The sequence below is a fragment of the Oxyura jamaicensis genome, chromosome 4, assembly GCF_011077185.1.
Source record: "Oxyura jamaicensis isolate SHBP4307 breed ruddy duck chromosome 4, BPBGC_Ojam_1.0, whole genome shotgun sequence".
NCBI lineage: Eukaryota > Metazoa > Chordata > Aves > Anseriformes > Anatidae > Oxyura > Oxyura jamaicensis.
Genome location: NC_048896.1, coordinates 92,316,998 through 92,339,740, shown reverse-complemented (window position 1 = coordinate 92,339,740; position 22,743 = coordinate 92,316,998). Strand labels below are relative to the sequence as shown.

At 36.9% G+C, this 22,743-nt stretch overlaps 1 protein-coding gene across 8 annotated transcripts in view; it reads left to right on the top strand.

The window, feature by feature from the left end:
• CTNNA2 (catenin alpha 2) overlaps positions 1–22,743 on the top strand; it is a 483,606-nt gene that overhangs the window by 350,493 nt on the left and 110,370 nt on the right. For 7 of the 8 annotated variants that reach the window (XM_035325436.1, XM_035325437.1, XM_035325439.1 and 4 more), the window contains one exon: positions 15,606–15,686. In XM_035325436.1, coding sequence (XP_035181327.1) covers positions 15,606–15,686 — 81 coding nt within the window. Of the gene's footprint in view, positions 1–15,127; positions 15,161–15,605; positions 15,687–22,743 lie in introns of those variants that run through there. The other variant, XM_035325443.1, reaches the window with a different exon arrangement.

Sequence of the window (22,743 nt, the reverse complement as noted above, 5' to 3'; positions counted from 1 at the left end):
AATGATAATGGATGTGGAGAATTTTACTAGGAGAGACTATTTGTCATAGAAAACTGGTCTGAAATTCTTCAGTCAAAAGCAATGCTGGCATAGACAGTCGTTCTGTTATCTCCTTTTTTTTTTGTTTTAATAAACACTCGAAATTTTCTATTCTTTATCCATATTAGGTGATAGATAGACATTTTTATGTCGATTTAGAAAATTACAAAATGAAATTTCATCTCTGAGGTTGCAAATGCCCATTATTATGTGTACACAGTTATGTATTTATCAGATTAAATAAATAAATACATAGAAAAAAGCCCATGAAATATTAATTTGGTAGTAAATACAGTTCTTTTTTTTCTTTTCTTTTTTTTCTTTTTTTTTTTTTTTAAGCTGTGTGATACTAATGAAACAGGCACACCAGAAGTGTTTCCAAGTACACTGCAAGTTTGCGATGGACTTGAGGTTGTCAACTTCCAGTCTTGTCCATGCAGACCATGCAGATCACGGGTACAACCATCAATGAACATACATGTTGATCAAAACAATCATCCTGATGTAGTACTGTTGCTTTTCCCTAATTTTTCTACTTTATGGAGAAGTTTCCATAATAACTTGGCATTGGCCATTGCTAAATTCAAAGGACAGACTAACCCCACCTTAAAATTACCTTTTTGAAAGTACGGTAATATTGAAGCCCTGCACTGAAATTATTGTGTAGTATCCGCTCCCCTCCTTGATGTGTAACACTTCCTGATCCCAGAGAATGAGCTATTAATATATAGATATTTCAGCAGAGAAGAGCTCACTTGATATATTTAGAGGCTTGCTCTGCATCATTACAGAGTGCTTTGCAACACTGACTTGTTAAACATTTTCCTGTAGCCAACCCTAGTCAACCCATCTGTGTTATGTGAAATTTTTCTGAAGGTCAAACCTCAAAGATGGTTTCAGGACTGAGGCAAAAATGAGTTTACACTTTTCTACACTTTGTAGATACTCTTTTGTTTTGTTTTGTTTTGTTTTGTTTTCTCTCATATGAGCAGGTCACTAAATGGTTGTGGGTGTTTAGAGGTCATGCCCTCACAAACTATTATTCTAATATCCATATTATATTTAATCTGAGAAAATAGCAATTTCTGATCTCGTTGTACTGAATCTCTTATGTATATGAACAAAACCAAAAGCATATATTGTGTGTTGTTGAAAGGAATTATCCTAGAACTATTATCCATAGAATATCCTGAATTGGAAGGCATAGAATATCCTGAATTGGAAGGGACCCACCAGGATCATGGAGTCCAACTCCTGGCTCCACACAGAACCACCCAAAAATGAGACCACATGTCTGAGAGCATTGTCCAAATGCTTCTTGAACTCTGGCAGGCTCGGTGCTATGACCATGTCCCTGGGGAGCCTGTCTCGGTGCTTGACCATCCTCTGGGTGCAGAACCTTTCCCTAACCCCCAGCCTGACCCTCCCCTGTCCCAGCTCCATGCCGTTCCCTTGGGTCCTGTCGCTGTCCCCAGAGAGCAGAGCTCAGCGCCTGCCCCTCCGCTCCCCTCGTGAGGGAGCTGCAGGCCGCCATGAGGCCTCCCCTCGGCCTGCTCTGCTCTGGGTCGAACAAACCGAGGGACCTTGCATACAGTGCTCGAGGTGAGGCCACACCAACACAAAGCAGAGCAGAAATGGTGAATGAAAAACAAGAAATAATGAAAACTATTTTCTCCGAATTGTGCTTTTCAGCTGTTAAATCCAAACTAGTGCCCTCTTAATCACTCTCTGCTACCTCTTGTGTTTGATCTGGGACTGAATTTCACATGTACTCTGCATAAAAAATTTTGACGTAGATGTAGTTATCCTTTAAAAGGACAGCAGTATTTTAACCACTTAGTATATACAATTCATTGCAACCAATTACAACCAATTTATTGCACCTTTTGGTTGGTGGTGGTGGCGGTGGTGGTTTTTCTATTCTTATATGGTTTTCCACTTACTTCTCCTCAGTCCCTGCATTTTTTAAAAACAGTTATGAGGAAAAAAATGCAGGATTTTTTTTTTTCTTGTTGAAATAGCCTCTAGTTATGCATCTAGGCATTAGTTAGTTGCAAGAATCCCCTCTGTTCTCTTAGAATCATCATAACCATATTTTCGTAACTGATGCTTTGATCGTAACGTTTCTGTTAAAACGGCCTCCTTTTTCCTCTAGCTTTCAAGGCTAAGCAATGGGTATGCAGTGTGACATGCCTGCAAGACATACGTAAAAGTGAGCCATGTTCTGTATTGTTTAAGAAAAAAATCCTGTGGTGCATCCCTTAACCCTCCCAGAAGTCCTCATCTCTAAGATCATGTCTGCATCATACATACCTTAAACTGGGAGTGTCAAGTGAAGATACTTAGAATATATAGAATGAGCATCTGCTGAGAGTTCTTGAAACTCCAGAAAATTCTTCCAGAACCATTAAATGCAGTACAAATAGTGGAGTACAGCATAGGTTCACAAGTTGAGTCTTTACACTTCACTCCCACATAAAAGATCATTAGTAAAATAAAGTTTTCATTCCAGTGCTTGCTCCTGCATGATAAAGGAAAAAAAGAAAAAAAAAAAAGACTGTTCATTATATACTAGAGAGGTAATATGCATCATGGCACTACTTTAAGATGAGATACTTCCTACCCATTTCACACTTTAGAAATAATTACTTAACACAGTGCAGCCCATTTTATTCACAGTAACTTTTTCTCAGTAATTTACTTAGTAGTTTTGAAGTGAAAAGCATCATGCAGTGTGGAAAGCCACAGAGCTTCTCCTGCCAGGCTTTAGTTTATTTTCTAAAATTTCTTTAGGTATTTGATCATCGTGGAATTGACTCACCCTTAACGCTAATTGCCATACAAAAGAAAATTTCACTAAAATATCATCTATTAGAAATAGAGTTGGGTTGTGAAACTGAGCTAACGTCTAGCTCCCAATGGTTGCATTCAGTGCTTTCTTCTTGGTGTACATCATAAGCATTTGTAACATGCAGAATTGTTCTTGTTTTCTTGAAATCATAGATTTTACAGAAAATGTTTATTCAACTATAATGTTGTAAGAAATGCCAATGGAATTATAAGGTATTTCACAAAGAATAGAGAAATAAATAGAGAGTGTGGAATGCTTTGTTGTATTACAATTGAAATTGCAGAGCCGAAATAGGAAATGATTAAAACACTACTTTTTAAAATAGCTGATACCTTTATACATTAAAATGAGGTTTAATTTTGAACATCACAGCTATTTAGGAGATAAAGAAGAAAACCAGAGGTAGAGGTCAGTTGTCACTTCTATCACTTGCAATTAGTTCCTGAATTCATCTGTCATTAAAAGGTACTCTAATCAGCTGCAGATGTCTGTAGATAACTTTCAAGCTCCCACATTTGCAAGTCTTGGTGCAAGTTATGCATTGTTCCCCGGTAAAAAACCTCCTGCAACAAATAACTCCAGGTCAGTAGCTCACCTCAAAAACCATTGCTAATTGATAATGCAGGCAGATCCATGATAATTTACAAATGTAAATTCAAAATACTTTCAACTCTTTTGAAAATGTACACATCTGTCTTATTGGATGGATTTTCAAAGGCATCTAAATAACTTAGAAGGGTATAAATAACTTTGGGGCTGGTAAACTAAATCTGAGTACATTTTAACGTTCTTTGGACAGCTAGTCTCCCTTTGGCACCTTTGAAGGCTCGTTCAGTTTCATTTATGAACATCAGAATGGAGGTGATGCCAGTTAGCATCTATTTCAACGTTATTTCATGTCTTGCACTAGAACCACAGGATTCAGTCTGTTGCAATTTCATTTAACATTCTTTAAAATTTTTTACACTTCATTTCCTACAAGAAGACTTTGTGGCAACCTACCAAAGGAACTATCTTGCTTTTAACCCCTTCTGTGATATTTCGGGTATTTTAGCTGTTCCATAAAATGAAGATGTATCAAGCAATTTTTAAAAATAGGATTAACTTTATCTTTTTAATTATTTTTATTTTCAGATGCTAGACAGGGTGTAAATTGTACAGTGGTTTTGCATTTTGCATATTCATATACACTCTACCATTTCCATTAGCTATAAGATGGGCTGCAATGTCAGTTAGCTTAAAAGTTTCAATGTCATCATTATCAACACTGCAGAGTGTACTTGTCCTATTGCACATTCACAGAAATAACTCTTTCTGGAGGCATGAAGACGTGAAGAGCTAGTCATTCAATTACCCTATAGGCCAGGCAGGGATGATCAAATTAATTACTGTCTCATTAATATAAAAGATAAGGGGCCAAATCCAAAGAAAGACGTCTGAGTCTATGAGCTGGGAATGACAACATGAGCATTTTAAGTGTTTTTGAACACACTCACCAGGACCTGGGGTATATTTTTCAACTGTTGAAAAAAAACTAAAAAACAAAAAACCAGAAGATTGGAAGGAGAAGGCTTTTTCTGACACAGGGCTTGTGCTCACGCTTTATCCTGAAAAGACTAAGTGAGGTTCATATGTATCCAAATCACATAATCATCATTCTGCCTCTTATATTTTATTTAATAGTGAAGTATCACTATCAGTATCAGGAAATCAGAGGATTAGGCCTTATTCCCTGTTTGGGGGATTTGCAAATACTTTTGCAACTCTGGGCCTGGTGTATATTTTCACCTTGCTGCTGAAACTAAGATATGTTGCCGCTTGGTGTAGAAGGGTTGGAGAGACTCCAAGAACCAGAGGCCATCCCAGCATACCTGAAGCCAAAGCTTCAGGGGCAGGTTTGATTTGTTCATTCTTTTGCACCCACCAGTCTTGCATCCCCGCCTTTGGGGTAGAAGAGGACGAGTCCCTTCTCTTTCCTGCATCCATTTAATCCATTTAACCTAAGTCACCCATGGGATAATTCCAAAAATGCAGTTTACATTCAGAGGAAATTTGGAGTAGTTATGAATAGTGAATGTTTCAATCTTTTAATGGAAATAATGTATAAACTCCTGCTGACTTGAGAGGGAGCACAGAGAGGCTTTGTAAATGCGCCAGTTATCATTTCAGTAAAAGTCTTTACACTTATGCATTTATTTTTTTTTTCTAAGAACAAAGCAACTGCTAAAAAAATCTTAAATCTAAAAGGAGAAATGAGGACTCTAACAACTTGAGAGATTTAAAACATTATTTTGTAACCAACTAGTTTTTAGTAGCGCTTACAAAGGTGTTTGGTTTTTTTTTTGTTGTTGTTGTTGTTGTTGTTTTTTCTGTAAAAAAAAAGTTAAATAAAGAGTGTTGATGAAAATGTCACAAGGTTATTTTCAGCAGTCTTTTGCTTCAGATATCACATGGAAGTTTTGTTATTTTGTGCCGGCTTTTACACTAATGCCCTGTAATTGTGTTTCACTTCCTCTGATTAAGCTGACAAGTAATTTGAATGGATATCACTTAGCACATCGATCCGAGGAGGTGACAGGAATAGACCATAGTTTTGCACTGTAAAAATAGAAGGAGCTGGTCCATTGCTCTCTCTTTCTTTTGAATGTCTCTGTTTGGAGTTTAAACAGATCCCATTTATCTATCTATTTATGTTGTATGTTTTATTTCATCACCAGTGTCTGATGTGTGTGGTGTCCTAGAAAGGAACAAGGGCACAAAGAAGCCAGTACTCAAGTTGACGAAATAATTGCTGTAATGAGAACTGAATTATTTTCCTTCCCAGGCTTTCCTCTATCTCCATTCATTCAAAACAATAGCTAAAGTTACAGTATGTGTCCAATTAAATCTCCTGCTCACTGTTTCCTTGCAGGTGAGGTTTTGCTGGAGGTGTGCCAGGTGAAAAGCCTTGCTGCCAGACACTGCCATCAGATGTCTGACACATGCAATAACCTGGTGTTGTGCAGGCTGCATGGTACCCTGCCAAGTAGGGTGTCAGAGCAGGAAAGAAGCAGTGGTTACACTGGCTGCAAGAAACATCAGCCCACATCATTTCAAATATCGTTTTGGTGGAGACTGTCATTGAAAGCATTCAGAACTGGTTGGCAGATAGAGGAAAAAAAGCTGAGTGGTCTGAAAGGAACTCAATGATAAGGGAAAAGAAAGTGGAAATGAATTCAAAAAAGCATTTAATTATTCTCTTATAAGTACAAATATTGAGTTTTTTCTCACTTAGCATTGACTTTCAGCTGCATACATTGATGAACATATTTTTGATAGGATATAATCAAGACCTCATTTCCTTGTGGACCACCCACGGAATGCAAGCATGATGCAATTATGAAGAAGGAAATGCAGACATGATATCAAATACACATCTATTAGATAGTGACAGACACAACCAGCTAGATGAAATCCTACTTTTTCAGTGATAATTGAAGCTCAAAGAGTGGTAAGTAAAGTCAGGACAATTCTGTGCCTCTTACAGACAGGCCAGATTTGGGGGTTTTGAACTCTAAGGCTATGTAATACCTAGTTGTATGCCATTAGCAAAAGGTATGGATCTAAATATAAAAACATAGTTGAAACTTCAGTATGTTCATTAAAAAAAAGATGTTCATTAAAAAAAAAAAAAAGGCAATATTTCTGAACACCTCTAAACTCTTTGACATATTTCTAACAGCTTCTCAGAGATGTCTAAAATGTTTCTCTGCTGAAAAAATGCATCTGTGCACACTACGTAAGCCAATGTTATGGTAAAATATTGCCATCAAATGATTTTTTTTTTCTTTAAATGCTCAAAGAAACAAAAAAGTTTTTGTGAACTGGAGAAATGAAATTATATTTTTGTCAGCATAAGAGAGAGACCTGGAAAATACTACAGAATTTTCAAGGAATGCTTAGATGTCTCAGGAAGTCCTACATTTAATTAAGGGAATAAAACTCATCCCTGTGATTCATAATATGTCCTCTAATTTAACACGAGCTAGGAAGAGAGTGCTTTATACTGAATGAGACATAAAACTGAGACCCGTTGTGATAACAGACATATATATCACTTCTATTAAGAGTGATAACGAGCATTTCCACTAACCTGTAGCAGAAACGTAACAAAGATTTATTCAGTAAATTTTCTGAGTTTAGATGCACGTAGTATTGTTCATTACAAATTGTAAGATATCCTGAAGAATTCTACTGCTTATCTTTTCTTAGTTGCCTGGTATTACTTAAACTTTGTAACAGATAATTTTTTAGTGGAAAATAGGATTGAAAATTTTGTTAATAGATTTTTTGTTTGTCTGCTTGTTTTATGACTTAGTGACATTAACTAGGGTGCTTATAGTAAGAGACTTTTCTCAGAGCTTGTAAAGTTGGAAAATGTTGTCACTTTTTATTTCCATATTTCTTCGCTAGGAACTTCCATATCTGAAGGGAAAGAAAAAATGCGTACTCCCTCCTTCTCCCCCCGTTATTTTAGATTAAGAGAAGCCATCCAGAAGTGATTTAAAAGCAGATTGCAATTTACAGCTGGAAAGCAGTTGGTAGTTAAATGAGGAGTTTGTAGTGGACCCTTTGCAAGTGGATGTCTGTGAAGAAATTAGAATAATCTGGAATTCTGGAGTAAACAGTTCTGACCTTCTAAATGGAAGCATCTGCAAGATTTCATTTAACTGATGGCTGGGGAGATTCTCAGCTGGTGTAAATTAGTGTGACTTCATTGGAGCTGATGGTTTTATAACAGTTTACACCAACCAAATTTCTGTCCTCAGAAATTCTTTTTATATGCATTTATCTGTAACAGCGTCAATTTGTGTACAGACATCTTCTGAATGGAAATATGCAGTTTATTCTATGACAAACCTGATGTTTTCCTCTTTGGGTCCTCTGAGTAAGCATTGCAAAGGAAAAGATGCTCTTTAACTAAAAGAAATGTGCTGCAAATCAGTATTCTGGTGCATAATGTTATAAAGTCAGCTCCCTCCCAAACACGAAGGAATGAGAGGAAGTTCTTAGAGACGTTAGGACAGAAACTTGGATCAGATTTTCTAATTTCAAATTTTCTTGAGAAAACAGCCAGAGGTGTTCTTTGAAAGGAATCAGGTTCTGTTTATACGCTTGCCATCTTTGGCTGGACTATTAGGGGAAGAGGGTTAGTGTCTGTGGGTGCAGCTGTGGGGCAAAGCAGTGGAACACGGAGCAGGTGATGCTGTAGCCCCTTAGAGCACTTTTAGTGCAACTGGGCAAGATACAGGGAAGGTTTTTGTTACTTCTGTTTTGGACTTAGAGTTCAAGATTAACTTCTATGGTTTTTTTTTTTTTTTTTTTTTTCTCCCTGGCCCAAAGAAAAAACAATACTTGCTTTTTGTTTGTTTGTAAATGTAACTAAAATCAATGTGATCTGTATGTGCCTTATAATTTAGGAGCATCCCACTGGTTGCCTTTTCTGCGTTTTTTCTGGATACCACAGTATGCTGTAAAATCCTCTTTTGTCTAGTAGCTAGACGAAAAGGGACTGTATGTTCACCACGGTGCTCTTGGAAACTCTAGTTCAGCAATGCACATAAATATAAAAATATTAAATGTACATATAAAAATAAAAAAGAAGCCCTGCTGCCTTCACTCTTAAGAATGGCAAAGGTTGCATTTTAGGTGAACTCTGGTATCATCATAAATATAAATTCTTTAAGCAGTTCTTTCTTAAGATAGCCTGGTTTCCAGTATATGGTTATGGGTAAATATCAATTAATGGTAACAGCTGTTACTTGAAAACTAGTATGATCAAACCCTAATCCTAACTGGTCTTTTAAATCAAACTGCTGTCATCGGTAATCTTTCTGAAAATCATTGGCCATTGCTGGAAAACAAGAAATAGTTACAACGGTGAATGGTCCAAAACAAACAAACAAAAAGCAATAGCCACAAAGCAAGCAACAGAACACAAGTTCTCCGTCTTGTGAGAGGATAAAAGAGCAAATCACACCTGGCTGCTATTAACCACACCACTTAATTCACCAGCTCCTCCCTCAAGGGCATTTGGCTGTCGTGGTGATGTGGCCTGCATTAAAACGTAGATAAAACAGAGAGTCTTCTTCACCCCTTTCTGCAGTCAGTTCTCATTATTTCTTTAGTTTGTTACATGTTCAGTTCTAACTGTGTGCAAATCTAGATAAAACTTGAGTCCAGGCTAAGGACAAGATTTTCATACCTGAGATACCGTGATGGTACCCAGCTCATGGTTCATTTATGTTCTGTTGCCTTTATGTACTGCCTGGGACTGCAAGGATGCAGCTTGCCTGGTTTTCTGCATAGTTGTGATTATTTATGCTACGCTGGAACCAATTACACTCACTGTGATCTAGTCACAATTTTACAAGGTAATTAAAAACTGCTGAAAGCAATTGTTTCATTTAGAAAGAACTTCTTCTCCGTAACTTACATTTACGAGCAGGTTATTTAATGAATGACATTCTAGAACTGAGTAGTACCATGGTAGTGTCCTGAAGAAAGAGTGTAATTCAGTTTTTTATTGCAGACTGGCAAGATAATATACATACTGGGATCTTTTTGTCTTGTCCTTTCTCTGTGGTGTCCAAACCTTTCTCCTGTGCAACCGCTGCTGCATAAACAATAGTCAAAAGACCTGAGTAGAAATTTCTCAGCAACCTTTTCTGCCCTCATTTATGCAGAATTCTCCTTTTTTTCCCCAAGGAAAAATAAAATGATTAAGAGGAAAAGGAAACAAACAAAAAATCATTCCAGGTGAGGTGATTCTTTAGCAAAAATTGAATATAGAAAGCAGATGATTGCAGAAGGTACAGTCTAGTTACTTAGAATAAATGCTAAAAAGAAAAAAATATCATTTACAGGTATAAACATAAAGAATGGATGAAATTACTGAGCTGAGCAGAACAGTAATTGAGATTCACACCATGTTCCTAAGAGTTTTACTCACCTTACCAATTTGAAATATATATATATATATATACGTATATATATATATATATATTCTAAGATGTCTTGTTCAGCTCATCCACAGGGGGACCACACAACTTTTCTAAAATGTTTTCCTGACCCATCTCCCTAGCTAATAGCTAAGGTTTTCAGCTTCCAGTGAAATTTAGCCTCTACTCAATTCTACTAGGATATATGGGTTAGCCTTTTCCTGACCTGAAATAAGTCTTCTTAACCTGTCAGAAGGAGACTATGTATTGGTATGTTTAAACCCAACTTTCTGCTTAAAAGCACTGAGGCAGCTTACGTCTGATGTTCAAAATGTTTTTCCTCTTAGTAGTAAGCTTCTCTTCATCACTTTTAAAAGGGCCATTGAACATGAGCATAGTTTTTAAAGAGTGATGTTGTTCAACATTTAAAATAAAATATTAGGACAGATATATTTTTGAGCAGCAGTTTACACCTTAATAAAACATTGTGATATTGAAGTTTTGAATAAACTGTAAATAATGGAACCATCTACCTAGGGGATGATGAAAATATAAGAGTATATCAAGGTTTGGTAGCTTTTGGATCAATAGATAATCTTTCCAGCTGTCTCCTAGAGGCTAAATTGCTCGATAAATGGCAATGAGGGTGTCTTGGATATGCAACATGCAATATGTTAGGAGACCGAGTTCTGCCAGGTGTTTGAGCTTACATCTAAAGCAGTAGAGAAGACGGGAATGTGTGAAAACAGTAGTCCTAAAACTTCTTACACCATTTTAGGCTTTTATTATTAATAATATTTGTGATAAATAGGAACACTGAGCTTCTAGATTAGGCACTTTAGTGGAATAATTTCTTTGGTAGCTCTCTAATGTTTCTTACTTGGTAGTCATGCACGTTGTTTTTTTTTTTTTTTTTTATCTGTGATATTATGCTGTAGGCTTGCAATCGCTGCACTTTTTGTGTATTTGGTAGTACTCTGTTCCCATCATTAATAGGTTAAAGATGCCAGCCATGTTCATTGATTGTAAAAAACAAACAAACAAACAAACAACAACAACAACAAAAACACAAAATTCATAATGTGCTCAAAGTAATGGGTTTGCATCTCACATCATGTGTGATGATGCAGACTTTGTGTGCATGTAAACATATTTATTACCATAATATTAACGCCTTCATTATAATAGAAATGGTAGCTGCAATCTTATCTGGTTCACATGCTGAAATGACAGCTTTATAATTTCCCCTTTGGTGTTATTTGGAATTAGTCAAAGCTGACAACAGAGTTCCAGTCTAAACCATCCTCTTCCAAGGTTGTCTGCGTGTCACCCAAAATGCACTATGGCTCTAGGCTGGTTGGCCTCGCTGTCTGTGTCTTGATTCTGTGGTACTCTCTAGGTCTGGGAACCAGCAGCCGTTTAAGTACCTCATGCGGATCAAAAGAGTTCTGTAATGAGCAAGTCTTGGGAAATAAATGGCTTTAATAGTCATGAAAATATTTTGGGAGATTTTTATTTTATTCCAACAATATAAACTGTGAAAAGCTTATGAAAAGAAGAAAATGAGGGAGGTAAAAAGCTCTTTTTCAAAAGAAAAACTGTGCTATATCCTAAGAGAGATCTTTCTAGCAGATGCTGAAAATTCTTTTGTAATTAAGGTGTTTTTTTTATTATTATTATTATTTTGTTATTTCCCTTTCTAACTTAATGGAGTTGGAGTTCCCTATCTAAATAAGCACTCGCCTTAATACTATGAAGTTTTAGCTGTAGGGCTTTTTAATCTTTGTTTAATATAAGGCATATAATGAATTTATATTTGGTTTATTGTTCAGAAAATATACTTGACAGTGGTTGTGACAGTAGGCATTTACTAAAGCAAAATGACAGTAACTAGATCAGGTACTGGAGAAAGTTGGAGATGTTGGAAATGTTGAAAATGGGGAAAAATTATTCAGCATCTTAAGGCTAGCTTAAAAATGCTTGAAAAATATATTCAGGGGGCTGGGTCATGTATTGCCTGATCTGGGAAAGGGACTGCGGGAGAACTGCAGACTGATATCCATTTGTGTCCTGGCACCGCCCCTGGTCAGAAGCCCGTGGAAGTCAGCTCCTCCTGAGAAACTGGACACAAATCAAGCAGGCAGGGAAAAGCTGTATGGACGGGAGTGACACAGATTGAAAGAATCATTTGAAAACCTCTCGAGTAGAAAGAGTATCCAAATGCTGCTAATGGTCACTAGATATCAGGGACTTTTATTAATATATGCTCCTATAACAAAGTTATTATTTAATCATTAATAGATGTAATTCCATCCACAGGAACTCTGAATACTAATGTTTTGGCATTCCAAGGATTCTAGGCATTTCTCTTCATTCTCCTTTTAACCCAATGCCAGGAGCAGTTATTACATCCTTTTTATCCCATTTCCAAAGTACCTTTCTTCCCTTTGCAGAAAAAGATTAACGGAGAAATGCTATAAGGCTCAATACCAAGCTTTATGTTTTTTTTTTTTTTTTTTTTTTTTTTTTTTTTTTTTTTTTTTTTTTTCAGAAACACAGGAAACTGCTCAGTTCCTTTCTATCCCTTCTAGGAATGGAGGCCAAAAATTTATCAGAGAGCAACATTAATATAACAGTATTTAAGGACTTAGATAAATAAACTTTAATAAACTTATATTTTCAGCACAGAGCAGATGGTGTTTGACAGACCCGCCTGAAGCTATGTAACATCACATGCCATGCTATTTATTTTACAATAATGTGATTTACTAAACAAATTTCTCCTCCTTTGAAATTGTACTGGGAAGAAGGGCTTTTCTACCCAAATTTAAAGGCAGCAGCCGTTTCTTAAGTAACAGGTGAAGAACACTTAAAATTCCTGGATAGGGAAAAACCGGCCTCTTATGTGTTAATAAAAATTGCCATGGAGAGAGCTAAACTGGATCTCTGTCCACACGGTTTGGTGGCCCTGTTTTCCAGCACAGCTTGGTTCATGCCATTTAGCATTTCAGACAGCGTGCAGGCATGATTCGGGCAATTGCACAGAGCAAGGACGTTTTCAGTGAGCAATATGGATGAGGCTTTTCTCTGTTTTGAAGGGAGAAGGGGCTGGCCAGATGGATATTGCCTGTTTGTGTTGTGTGGCCTAAGGGTCACAGAAGGGCTCCCAGTTGTCTTGTGTATCTCAATAGGATGTACCTTAAGGGCCACTGTTTATTTAATTTAAAACTAGATTAAAAAGTTACAAGATAAATTTGAAAAGAGGTTCAGGAGAGGTGTTAGGTGTAGACTACCATGGGCCTACCCTCACGGGTTAGTCCATGTGAATTGGTAGAAAGAGCAATATAAAATACGCAAGTTAGGAGCATAAATCTCAAACTTTTAGGTCAATCAGAAAAATTCAGCTTTCCTCCAGTGACCGTTTAGGGAATGTCAGGAGCCCTTACTCCTAAACTGTGCAGTTTATCAGGTGCCTAATTTATTCTGTGTCACTGTATCCCCTAGCTGACTACCCTGCAAGAAGTCCCAGGCTCCTTTTCAGGACAGTTTTATGACCCCTTAAATTAGTGCCAAACATTAAGTGTTTGATTTCACATGTCAGTGGTGAATGCAGGATACATCTGTCCCACACGAGATCACTGAAGAAGAACTGCTAACTTGTTTGAGAGCTGTAAAATACCATCCCAATGTAGCCTTAAATGGCATGGTGTTTGCTTCTTCATTATTCCCATTGCGTTACTACTCACTGCAGTTTGCACCATTTTTCAAATTATTCGTGGATTTCTTAAGAAAAAAAAAAAAAAAAAAGGAAGAAGGATATCATTGCCACAGCAAAAAAATATATTAAAGCATTTTGTGTGGCTACATATCCTTCAAAGTCAATGGTACAAATCTTAAAAAATGAGAAGGAAGAGAAGAATTTAAATGATATTAAAGAAATGTAATTATTTGACTAGGAAAATAATGCATCCCAAAACTGTTATCACCAAGGACACTTGGTGCAGCTAGTAGTTAGCACGCAGCTGGAGTAATTGACAGTTTTCTTGGAATGTATCTTTGTAGTCTAATAGACCGGCAACCTGGCTGAGACCAGCTCATCTCACAGTCCCTGTTGTGCCATTGCAGAAGTTAGGAGAGGCTTCCTACACCAAACTTACCTGCCCACACATGCCTCATTTTTATTGTGAAATTCAGCTTTAAAAACTATACATTGTGAGCACTTCTGACAGATGTCATCTTGGACAAAATACCTGGGGTTGAATTCAGGACATCTGAAAATAAAAGCATGTTCGACGATGGCTTAGGCTATGGAGCCGTAGTTCTATAGCCAGGGACCAGCAGAACTCAAAGGATGAATGTAAGAAAAGTGAGATAAAAATATCAGCAGGTTACACAGATGCCTCCTCTTGTATGATAGTAAATGCTCTCCCTGTCTGTTTTCTATTGTTTGTGTGATTAGCTCCAGAATTTGTAATGGGTTCGTTTTAGAAACCTATGAGGTAAATTTATATTTTGTATTAAATTCCGGTGCCTTTTGATATTGCTATGTTTGAATTTCTAAATGAAAAAAGGAGATGGGTTTTACAGATTTCTAAATGATCATAAAGGCATTGGCCCCGTAGCATAATTAGAATTACAGACAATAATAGAAAGCAGGCGTTCCCTCAAATGAATGCTTATAGCAGAAGACTGGAGCACAGGCCACTTGCCAATGTGGCCATGGAGAGCTGATAACACAGAGCTTTACATTTGAGAGATCATTATTGAAAGGGTATGTTTAATCCCCATCCCACCCCAAAAGTGACTTCTCAATAGGTCCCAGAAACATATGCTATTAGGCTCGGCTGGAAATAGAAAATCACTCTTAATCATATGCAAGGAACAATTCTAAATAGGAGCATATGAAAACAGCATTGGGAATGAAAGAGTCCAGCCAGAAAGAATGGAAGATTCATTTTGATTCTTGATGAAAAGCTATCAAACAGAGTTCAATGTGGTAAGGGATGTGACAAATCTTTAGAGAGGCAGTCTTCTCTTAAAAGAAAGGTAATGCAGCTGACAAAGACACTTAATGCTTTTTGTACAACGGAACCTAAAAGAATGTGTTTTTTTTTTTTTTTTTTTTCCAGTGGTTATGAGCCACAGAAAGCTTCCCCCTCCCACCCTCCCCTTCCCCCTTCTTAATCTTTGTGAGGATTTTTGCTTTGAGACTTCCTGCAGGAAAGTGTTTTAAGTAGAAGTCTTCTTTATACTGCACCTAATGTCTGCCAATATGATTCCTGTTACAGGCATAAGGACCATTTTCCTTCTGTCCTCAAGCTGTGTTGCTGCTTATTATCATGTTTAACATTCCCAGTGCCTGGCAGGATAGAGATTAGAAGCTCTTAATATTCGCTTTATAGTGAAAGGTCTTGCCAGATTTTTGGAGCAAGGTCTATAATATATGCACATAATTTATTGTTGGAAAAGTTCTGAACTCTCCAGTGAGTCACCTTAATCTTTCTTCTTATCATTTTAGGTTTGTTTTAAAATAATGTGCTATGCTCCCCCCTACACACACACGCACGCATAAACATATTTAAAATATTGCATTGGAAATAACAACTTGATGGAAGCAAACAAAAAGAGATGCATAGATTGCTTTTGACAAATTTGAACTGTTTAAATAAATATATATATATATATATATATTTGTGGACTGCTTTTCTCTAACTCCAATATTTCATTTTTAACAGACTGGACGGAAGGAGAAGGGGGACCCACTCAACATTGCTATTGACAAGATGACCAAGAAAACACGAGATCTTCGAAGACAGGTAATTTATACTTTTCATAATGCTTCTTGCATTTCCAAGGAATTTGTTGCTTTTCAACTCCAGGCTGATTTTGCCACTTGTAGAAGCATAAAGAATTTGTGGCCTTATTTAGATATGTCGCTACATTGCACTTGACATTAAACAAAGTACTAATATTTCCTTAGCCAAAAAAAAAAAGGGAGACTGGAACGTATTCCAAATTTAACACCCAATGGTCTTACTATGTGGGAGGGTAGGCAGATTGGCCAGACCTTCACTGCCTTTGCAGCCCAGAATCCCCAGTCATAAAAACAGTGGCATATGTACTTATTTGTATTTATATGAATACTCCCAATGAAATAACAAGAATAATTAGCGGAATACGAAAGTGCTTGTAAGAACAAAATATTTTCAAAAACTTCTAAGTTACCACATTAAATGAAGATCCTATGAAGACGGAGAGAAAGCTGATACATAACTGTTATGCATAGTTTAAAATTTTCTTACATTACTTTTAGCTTTGTGTTTGGTAATAAGACTGGGAAATTTGTCTTGAGGCAAGTCTTGAGATGGAAAAGAAGGGAGACTGGAAAACAAATAAAAGAAATACTCCAAGGGGTTTTCTTTACATTTTCAAATTGGAAAGTTGGGAGGGACTGCATTTTTTACCACTTTTTTCTACTTTTGAGAAGATCCCAATTCTACTTTTTCTGTTAAAAAACCACTACCTGACCAATCAAACCTTGACCCTATTGAAATGATCTAAAATCTGCAAATCTGCAAGACAAGTAAGGACTTAAATGTGCCTTCAGATACCTATTTGCAACCTGATTGTTTCAGAAAGACACATTTTAAAAACAATGCTCTTCTTTTTTTTCAACTCTTCCTAAAGTATCAGCAAATGTGTCTTGAGGATAATATTCTCAGAGCTTATTTCTCATAATAATAACAATTTTACAATGGACTTACAGACAATATGAATCATCTACTCCCCTCTATAAAGCCTAGCATCACATCTGTTGTTCAGCTAATGACAGAAGAAAGATCTCCGCTGTTCTGACCTCCAAATTTGTGGGATCCTAGGTTCTGCAGTGGAGTTTGTACCATGTGTTGCCTCCCACCTCTGTTCTTATTGCTTAAAGGAAGTAGCAGACTAACACATGAGCTACTGTTCTGTGTGAGGTTCTCAGCAGTTGCCTGAATTACTCATCTCTAAGGCCAAATTTACTCTGAAACGTGATTAAAAAATGGCACCTTTCTCAATAAACTCTGTTTCTCATGTATATTCAGCCTCATGGGTGTTGAATTCAATCACAAAAAAAGTTGAAACTCTGTATGTGGGTAAAGTGAAGCACATACATAAATAGATTCCTGCATAGATATGAAGCTTTTAATATAGTTTATGATATTCATGACTGTTAATCACATAAGTATAAAGTTTATTAAATTGTGGCAGTTGCTAGTAAAGATCAGATCCTAACTGCGCTAGGTGTTCCTTAAGCATACAGAAAGACAAAATCTCTGCTTTCAACAGTATATATTCAGACTATGAATCAGTGTGCTTTAGAATCACAATCTAGATTCTGCTTCATCCTGTACATAATCAAGTGTATGAAATGTGCACATGCCTACCCAGACCAGCCTATACATCCCCTGCTAAATTTCACAATATGTGGATGTCACTGAGGACTTAGTTTAATGGCTGGGGAGAAAGGATCAAAGATTAAGAAATGAACCACAGCTGAGATTGCAGTGTTACACTCTTTCAGTCTTTCAATTTTGGGCTCAATCATGGAAGAGACAACCAACTCTGAATACCATAAAGCCTATTGTTTTTAATGAATACATTTTAAAGCAGCCTTGTTGATCAGATTTATGAAGCTTACCACCATGAAATTGGACAATCTACAAAATATGTTTTGGTAGTGATGAAGGTATATATATTTCGTTTGGTAGTCAGGTTCCCTTGCTAGGCTTCAGTAGTCAACTATCCAAGACAGTTTTTTCTTTGTCTCCCCATGTTACTTAGCTTTTTATTTCTGAGATTTTATTTCATTATCTGCATAAAATGCAGCTATATGAGATTATTGCGATTAGGACACATGGAGCTAAAATTCCATCTCACAATTTACAGACATATCAGTATTTCCCATTCTGATGGAATTACAACTTTATCTCATCATTTAAACTTGCCTGGACAATGGAGAAGTATTATGGAGATCTAATTATATGTCTTAATATAAACTGCCAGTAAGAACATCAACCTAAGTCAGACTGAGCAAGTTCTTGGAAGCAGACAAGTCTCACCAGCCCGTAGCTTACTGCTGCCATTGCCTACTTTATTTTGAACAATTTGGAAAAAGCACAGAGTTCTGTGTATGATAACAAGTTGTGCCAGTTGGCAGGATTTGAGGTCTTTATTTATTTATTTTTTTTCCTGGTATGCAAGTCTGTCGTCAAAAAAAAAAAAAAGAAATAATGCAAAACCTAAAAGTTGAACAAAAATGTCCTGCACTGTGTGGTCCAGCAAGCTAGACTGGTGACAGCAGCAGGGTACTTGTTGGTGCCACTTATTTAGTGTGTTTACTTTATCTCCTTATGGAAAAAAAAATACTGACCCCATACTAATATTAATACTAACCCCTTAAATACTACAGTTAATCATAAAGCAGCATGCGCACTCTTTTTCAAGCACTGCAGCTCTGCGGTGACATTGAAGCAGAGATAAGCAGGAAGGACGCACCAAAGAATTTGGCTAGGACACAAACGGGATGCATAGCGAGGACCAACATGGTCTATAGATCATCTGGAGATGTATGAGCAAGGCACCAGCTGTTCTGCTGTCACCACCACTGGTGTCCCACCTGTTAGTGCCTCTGCCTCCTGCCCTGCTGCTGTCATCTCTTTCTACGTGCCCTGTTCCAGTTCATCAGCTGAGCTTGTTCAATCTGTGTTAGCCAGTCAGTTTCCCCACAAGGTATAATAACCAAAACCATTAGTTTTCTCTTAAAGAGCAGATATCTGTACTGCTATTAATTCTAACAGTGCAGCATTCTATACAGTAGATTGAAATCAAATAATTCCTCATTTTTGTCCATTCAAGCCAGACTAATACTTCATCTGCCTCCAAGAGGAGGGAATTGTAGAGAGAAGGGAAGATTTTTTACCGGTAGTTCTCAGCTTAACTGGAAGCGATGCTCTCATGTACCTGTTAAGGGCAATTCATCAACTTTCTGTAGCCTTAGTTTTATATTATTACTAAAATTAGTTACAAATACTTTATGAAATAAATACTCAACAGAAAAAAAAAATCTTTACAGCTCATATTTTATGACTTGAAAATACTGTTGAAAAAACACATTTGGATTTCTTCCAATAGTTTCAAATTTTCATTTTGGAAGGTAGTAGATTACTTTAGCTTTTAATTACAAACATGAATGTATAAAAAAATACTGAAAACTAAAATTGAAAAGAAAATTTTAAAAAATTCCAGAAAGTTTTCAATTGTTTAAGTTGTTTTTTTTTGATCATTTAGCATTTTGAAATTTCCACATTTCATTCCAAAGTAGAACAAAGAAAAAAACAGTATTAGAGTAGGACTTCTGGTTCCTGTTGCAGTTTTAGGCAACAAACTTTTATAATAAAAAATATGAATAAGGATTGTGAAGTGGAAAGTTCAGAAATGACTTCATTTTGATGAATACCTTGGTACTCTGAATATTTAGACTGATGTCCTGTGCTTTTGTTTTAATGTAGTAGATATCTAAAAGAAATTAATGCTTTTAATACCTGTGTGTGCAGTATCGAAAGGTAGATGTTACCATCTAATACGTGATAAAAGGATATGTATTCTTAGGAGCAGTCCTCTTCCTCTTGGGCCGTAATACCTCACAGCACCACAAAAATAAATAATAAACAAAAATGGAGTAATATCAACATCCTATTAGTAGTTGCATACAAGCAGTAACTAGAATGGTGATTTTATATATGAAAAGCTTTCATTATTTCTTGAAATACCCATGCTTGTTTTCATGGTTGTATGAATTCTTGGAAGCAGACGTCTCACCAGCACATAGCTTACTGCTGCTGTTCTTCACACTCCTCTCTGAAGCAAAACATTCCAATTTAGCATTTCTTTTTAGCAAAAAATTCTTCTTCTCAGATTGTCTTTTCCAGACAACATCCTGCAAGCCTCTGAGGAATACATATTTTGTAGACACAGGACTGAAAACAAAATTGAGAACAACTGAATTAATGAAGGCTTGTTTTCTGTACAATTGTGTTGTCAGTATTGGTCTTCCTACAAATAGAATCTCAGGTCTTCCCTTATGATCTCTGATTTTCGTTTTTTTTTTTTTTTGTTTGTTTGTTTGTTTTTTTTTTTTTGTTTTTGTTTTGTTTTGTTTTTGTTTTTGTTTTTGTTTTCTTCTCATATCCATCCCTCTCCTCTCTGCTGCTGCCTCTTCTACAGTAGCTCCATTGTTACTCCAGGCCGGCAGGTAAAATGCAGGAAGAGCTGATGCTGGTCCTGGCACCCGCTGTGCCGACAGGCCAGCTGGTACCTGTGGGGTGGCTGACCAGCTGGCATCTGTGTTGGTACACTGGCCAGCCAGCTACTGACTTTACATTACAAATTTCCCTACACAATTGGTCATTTAGATTAATTGGGCTATGCTGTGCTCTTATGTGCACCGTTGTAAGATATTTGGTGGACTACAGACACAGTATTCATTAGGTATCAGCCATATTCTCCAGTATATTTCCGTTCAGCTGCACAACTACAGTTAATATACTCCTTAACTTTTAGTCCTTGACAGCATTGTTTCAGTAACTATGCTAGGCTACAAGTCAAACTTTTAAAAGAGTGAAGGAAGATGAGGAAAACACCTCCTGTAATTTATTCATGCAAAATTGGTAAAAGGTCTTGAAGATAACTTCTTGATTACACTCAATTTTTAGTCACTTCATAGGTCTCTGAAAGCACTCCCAGTTTTGTGTACTTTCTTCAATATGAGTTGCAATTTGAATTACATAACAGGCTTCATAATGTGCTTAGCAGTATTTGTCATATCTTTTTTTTTTCTAGCTCTTGAGAGGCAGCCTACCTCCATTTGCTCTTTATGTTGGTCTTTTCCACTTAAATTCAGTTGTATCACTACTGTTTATGAATGCTATTTGTGGTTAAAAAAATAAAATTGTTTAGTACTTTGGAACCTGCCAAAAATTGATGTAGACTCCAGAGAGACTCTCAGAATAAAAAACATGAGTATTAGCTCATACAATTAGACTAAAGGGACACCTAAAACTGAAAAACTGAAAAACTGTGTTCTGTTGGAACAGGTTTTATTGCATCTTACCCATACAATGGAAAGTATCTCATGAGTAGACACTTATGTAATGTTTTCAGTCTGTGGACTTAAATCTCTATCTTCAAGTACTTGCTTCTTTACAGTAAGTAAAAACTGCGAAGAAAACACAGGACCCCCTCCAAAAGTGGAAATTGTTATCATCATCATTTTACTGACAAGCTGCTGTCTCACAAACTGGATGACTTGTCACGTGCTGTAGGGAGGGCCAGCTGCACCTAAAAATGAAATCTTGCTGTCCTGAGTCATGATTTACTGATTTAAATTATTTATCTATCCTCTTCCCCTTATAAAATGCTCTACGAAGACAAGCTTATGAGTTACTGTCCAGTCTTTAGAAGAATAATCTGAAACGTGGACAAGTGAGGTTGGTGCTGAAGGTGAAGCTGACTCAATTTAGATATTCTATTGTGTCAGCTTTAAAGGTAGACAACGTCTATACATTAAGATAAAGCCCAAGGGAAGTGCGAGTGCTTAGGAAGCAAAATGAAACTAGGAGCTTCGGAATAACACAGTGAACCCAGTTCTAATCAAATTTATTAGATTACCAATTCCTTTCAGCTCGTTTCGGGAGCTAAACAGCACAACCAAATAAATAAAAATTTGAATTGGGAGAAAAAATAAAAATAAAAGCAACCTGAAACCCCTAAGGGCTCATGCCAGCTGGTGTCAAGTATGGGAACTGGGTGATAATACAAGCAAGATGGCTTTCCTTAAATCTTCTATCAACTGGGAGAATTCACCTTCAGAGAGTGGTTTGTGGGGTTTTAAGGACGTACTTTGGAAAAGCTCAGTTTTTTTTTTTCTTCATATATTGGGAGTCATGAAAAAACTGCTTCCTAATTTACATACCCCAAAGACAGGAGCTTAAAGGTAGGTTGTGTAGGTAATCCTTTGACTTCTACGCTGCAGAGCCAGTCAACACTGCAGCAATAGGCTCGTGTCTGGGAGGGCTGGAGAGGCGATCTCTCTCATTACCATAAAAGCAGGTTTTGTGTGTCCTTTGTTGCAGACAAGAGGGCACCGTTTAAGGTTATAAATCCTGAAGGTGGCTCTATTAATTCATATAATTTAAGGAGAGTTAAAAACAGAGAGAGAGGGGGTCATGGACCTTACCTAGCTCATGTAGCACAGTGAGAATTTTTTAAGAGAGTTTATACAGAGTTTTGAAGATGCAAAACGTCATGCAAGTGTGAAGTAGCAGCAGAATATCCAAGAGGGTTGTAACTTCAAATTTAGTCTCGCATGAATATTTACTAAAGATTTATTTTGTGAAGACAAAGTTGAAGCAAGGTCATGCTTAAATAGACGATCCACAGGAGTCTTGCTAAGTTTGTGCTATATTACCAAAGATGAGGTATGGGTTGTTCCCAAGGGAATGTGGAGCGTGATTGGTGATATTGCCTCATTCTGTCGCATGAAAATGCTCCTTGACAATATGTTGGCATTTTCTTAAGGTGAGCCAGCCATAAGTCAGTCTGAATGTCTTTGAACCTAAGGCCACCTGCAGCATCAGCCCTTGCTCATTAGAAACTCATCACATCTTCCTTGTTGCTTAATAGGTTATGTTTTCACCTGGAGTGACTTTAGTGCTCTTGATTATGGAAATCTGGAAGCTGTCTTTCTGAAAGCCGTCTATCAAATGCTAATACAGATTTATTTCTGTGCCAGCACTACGTTTAGCGCTTGTATTCATTTAATGTGGGCGCGCT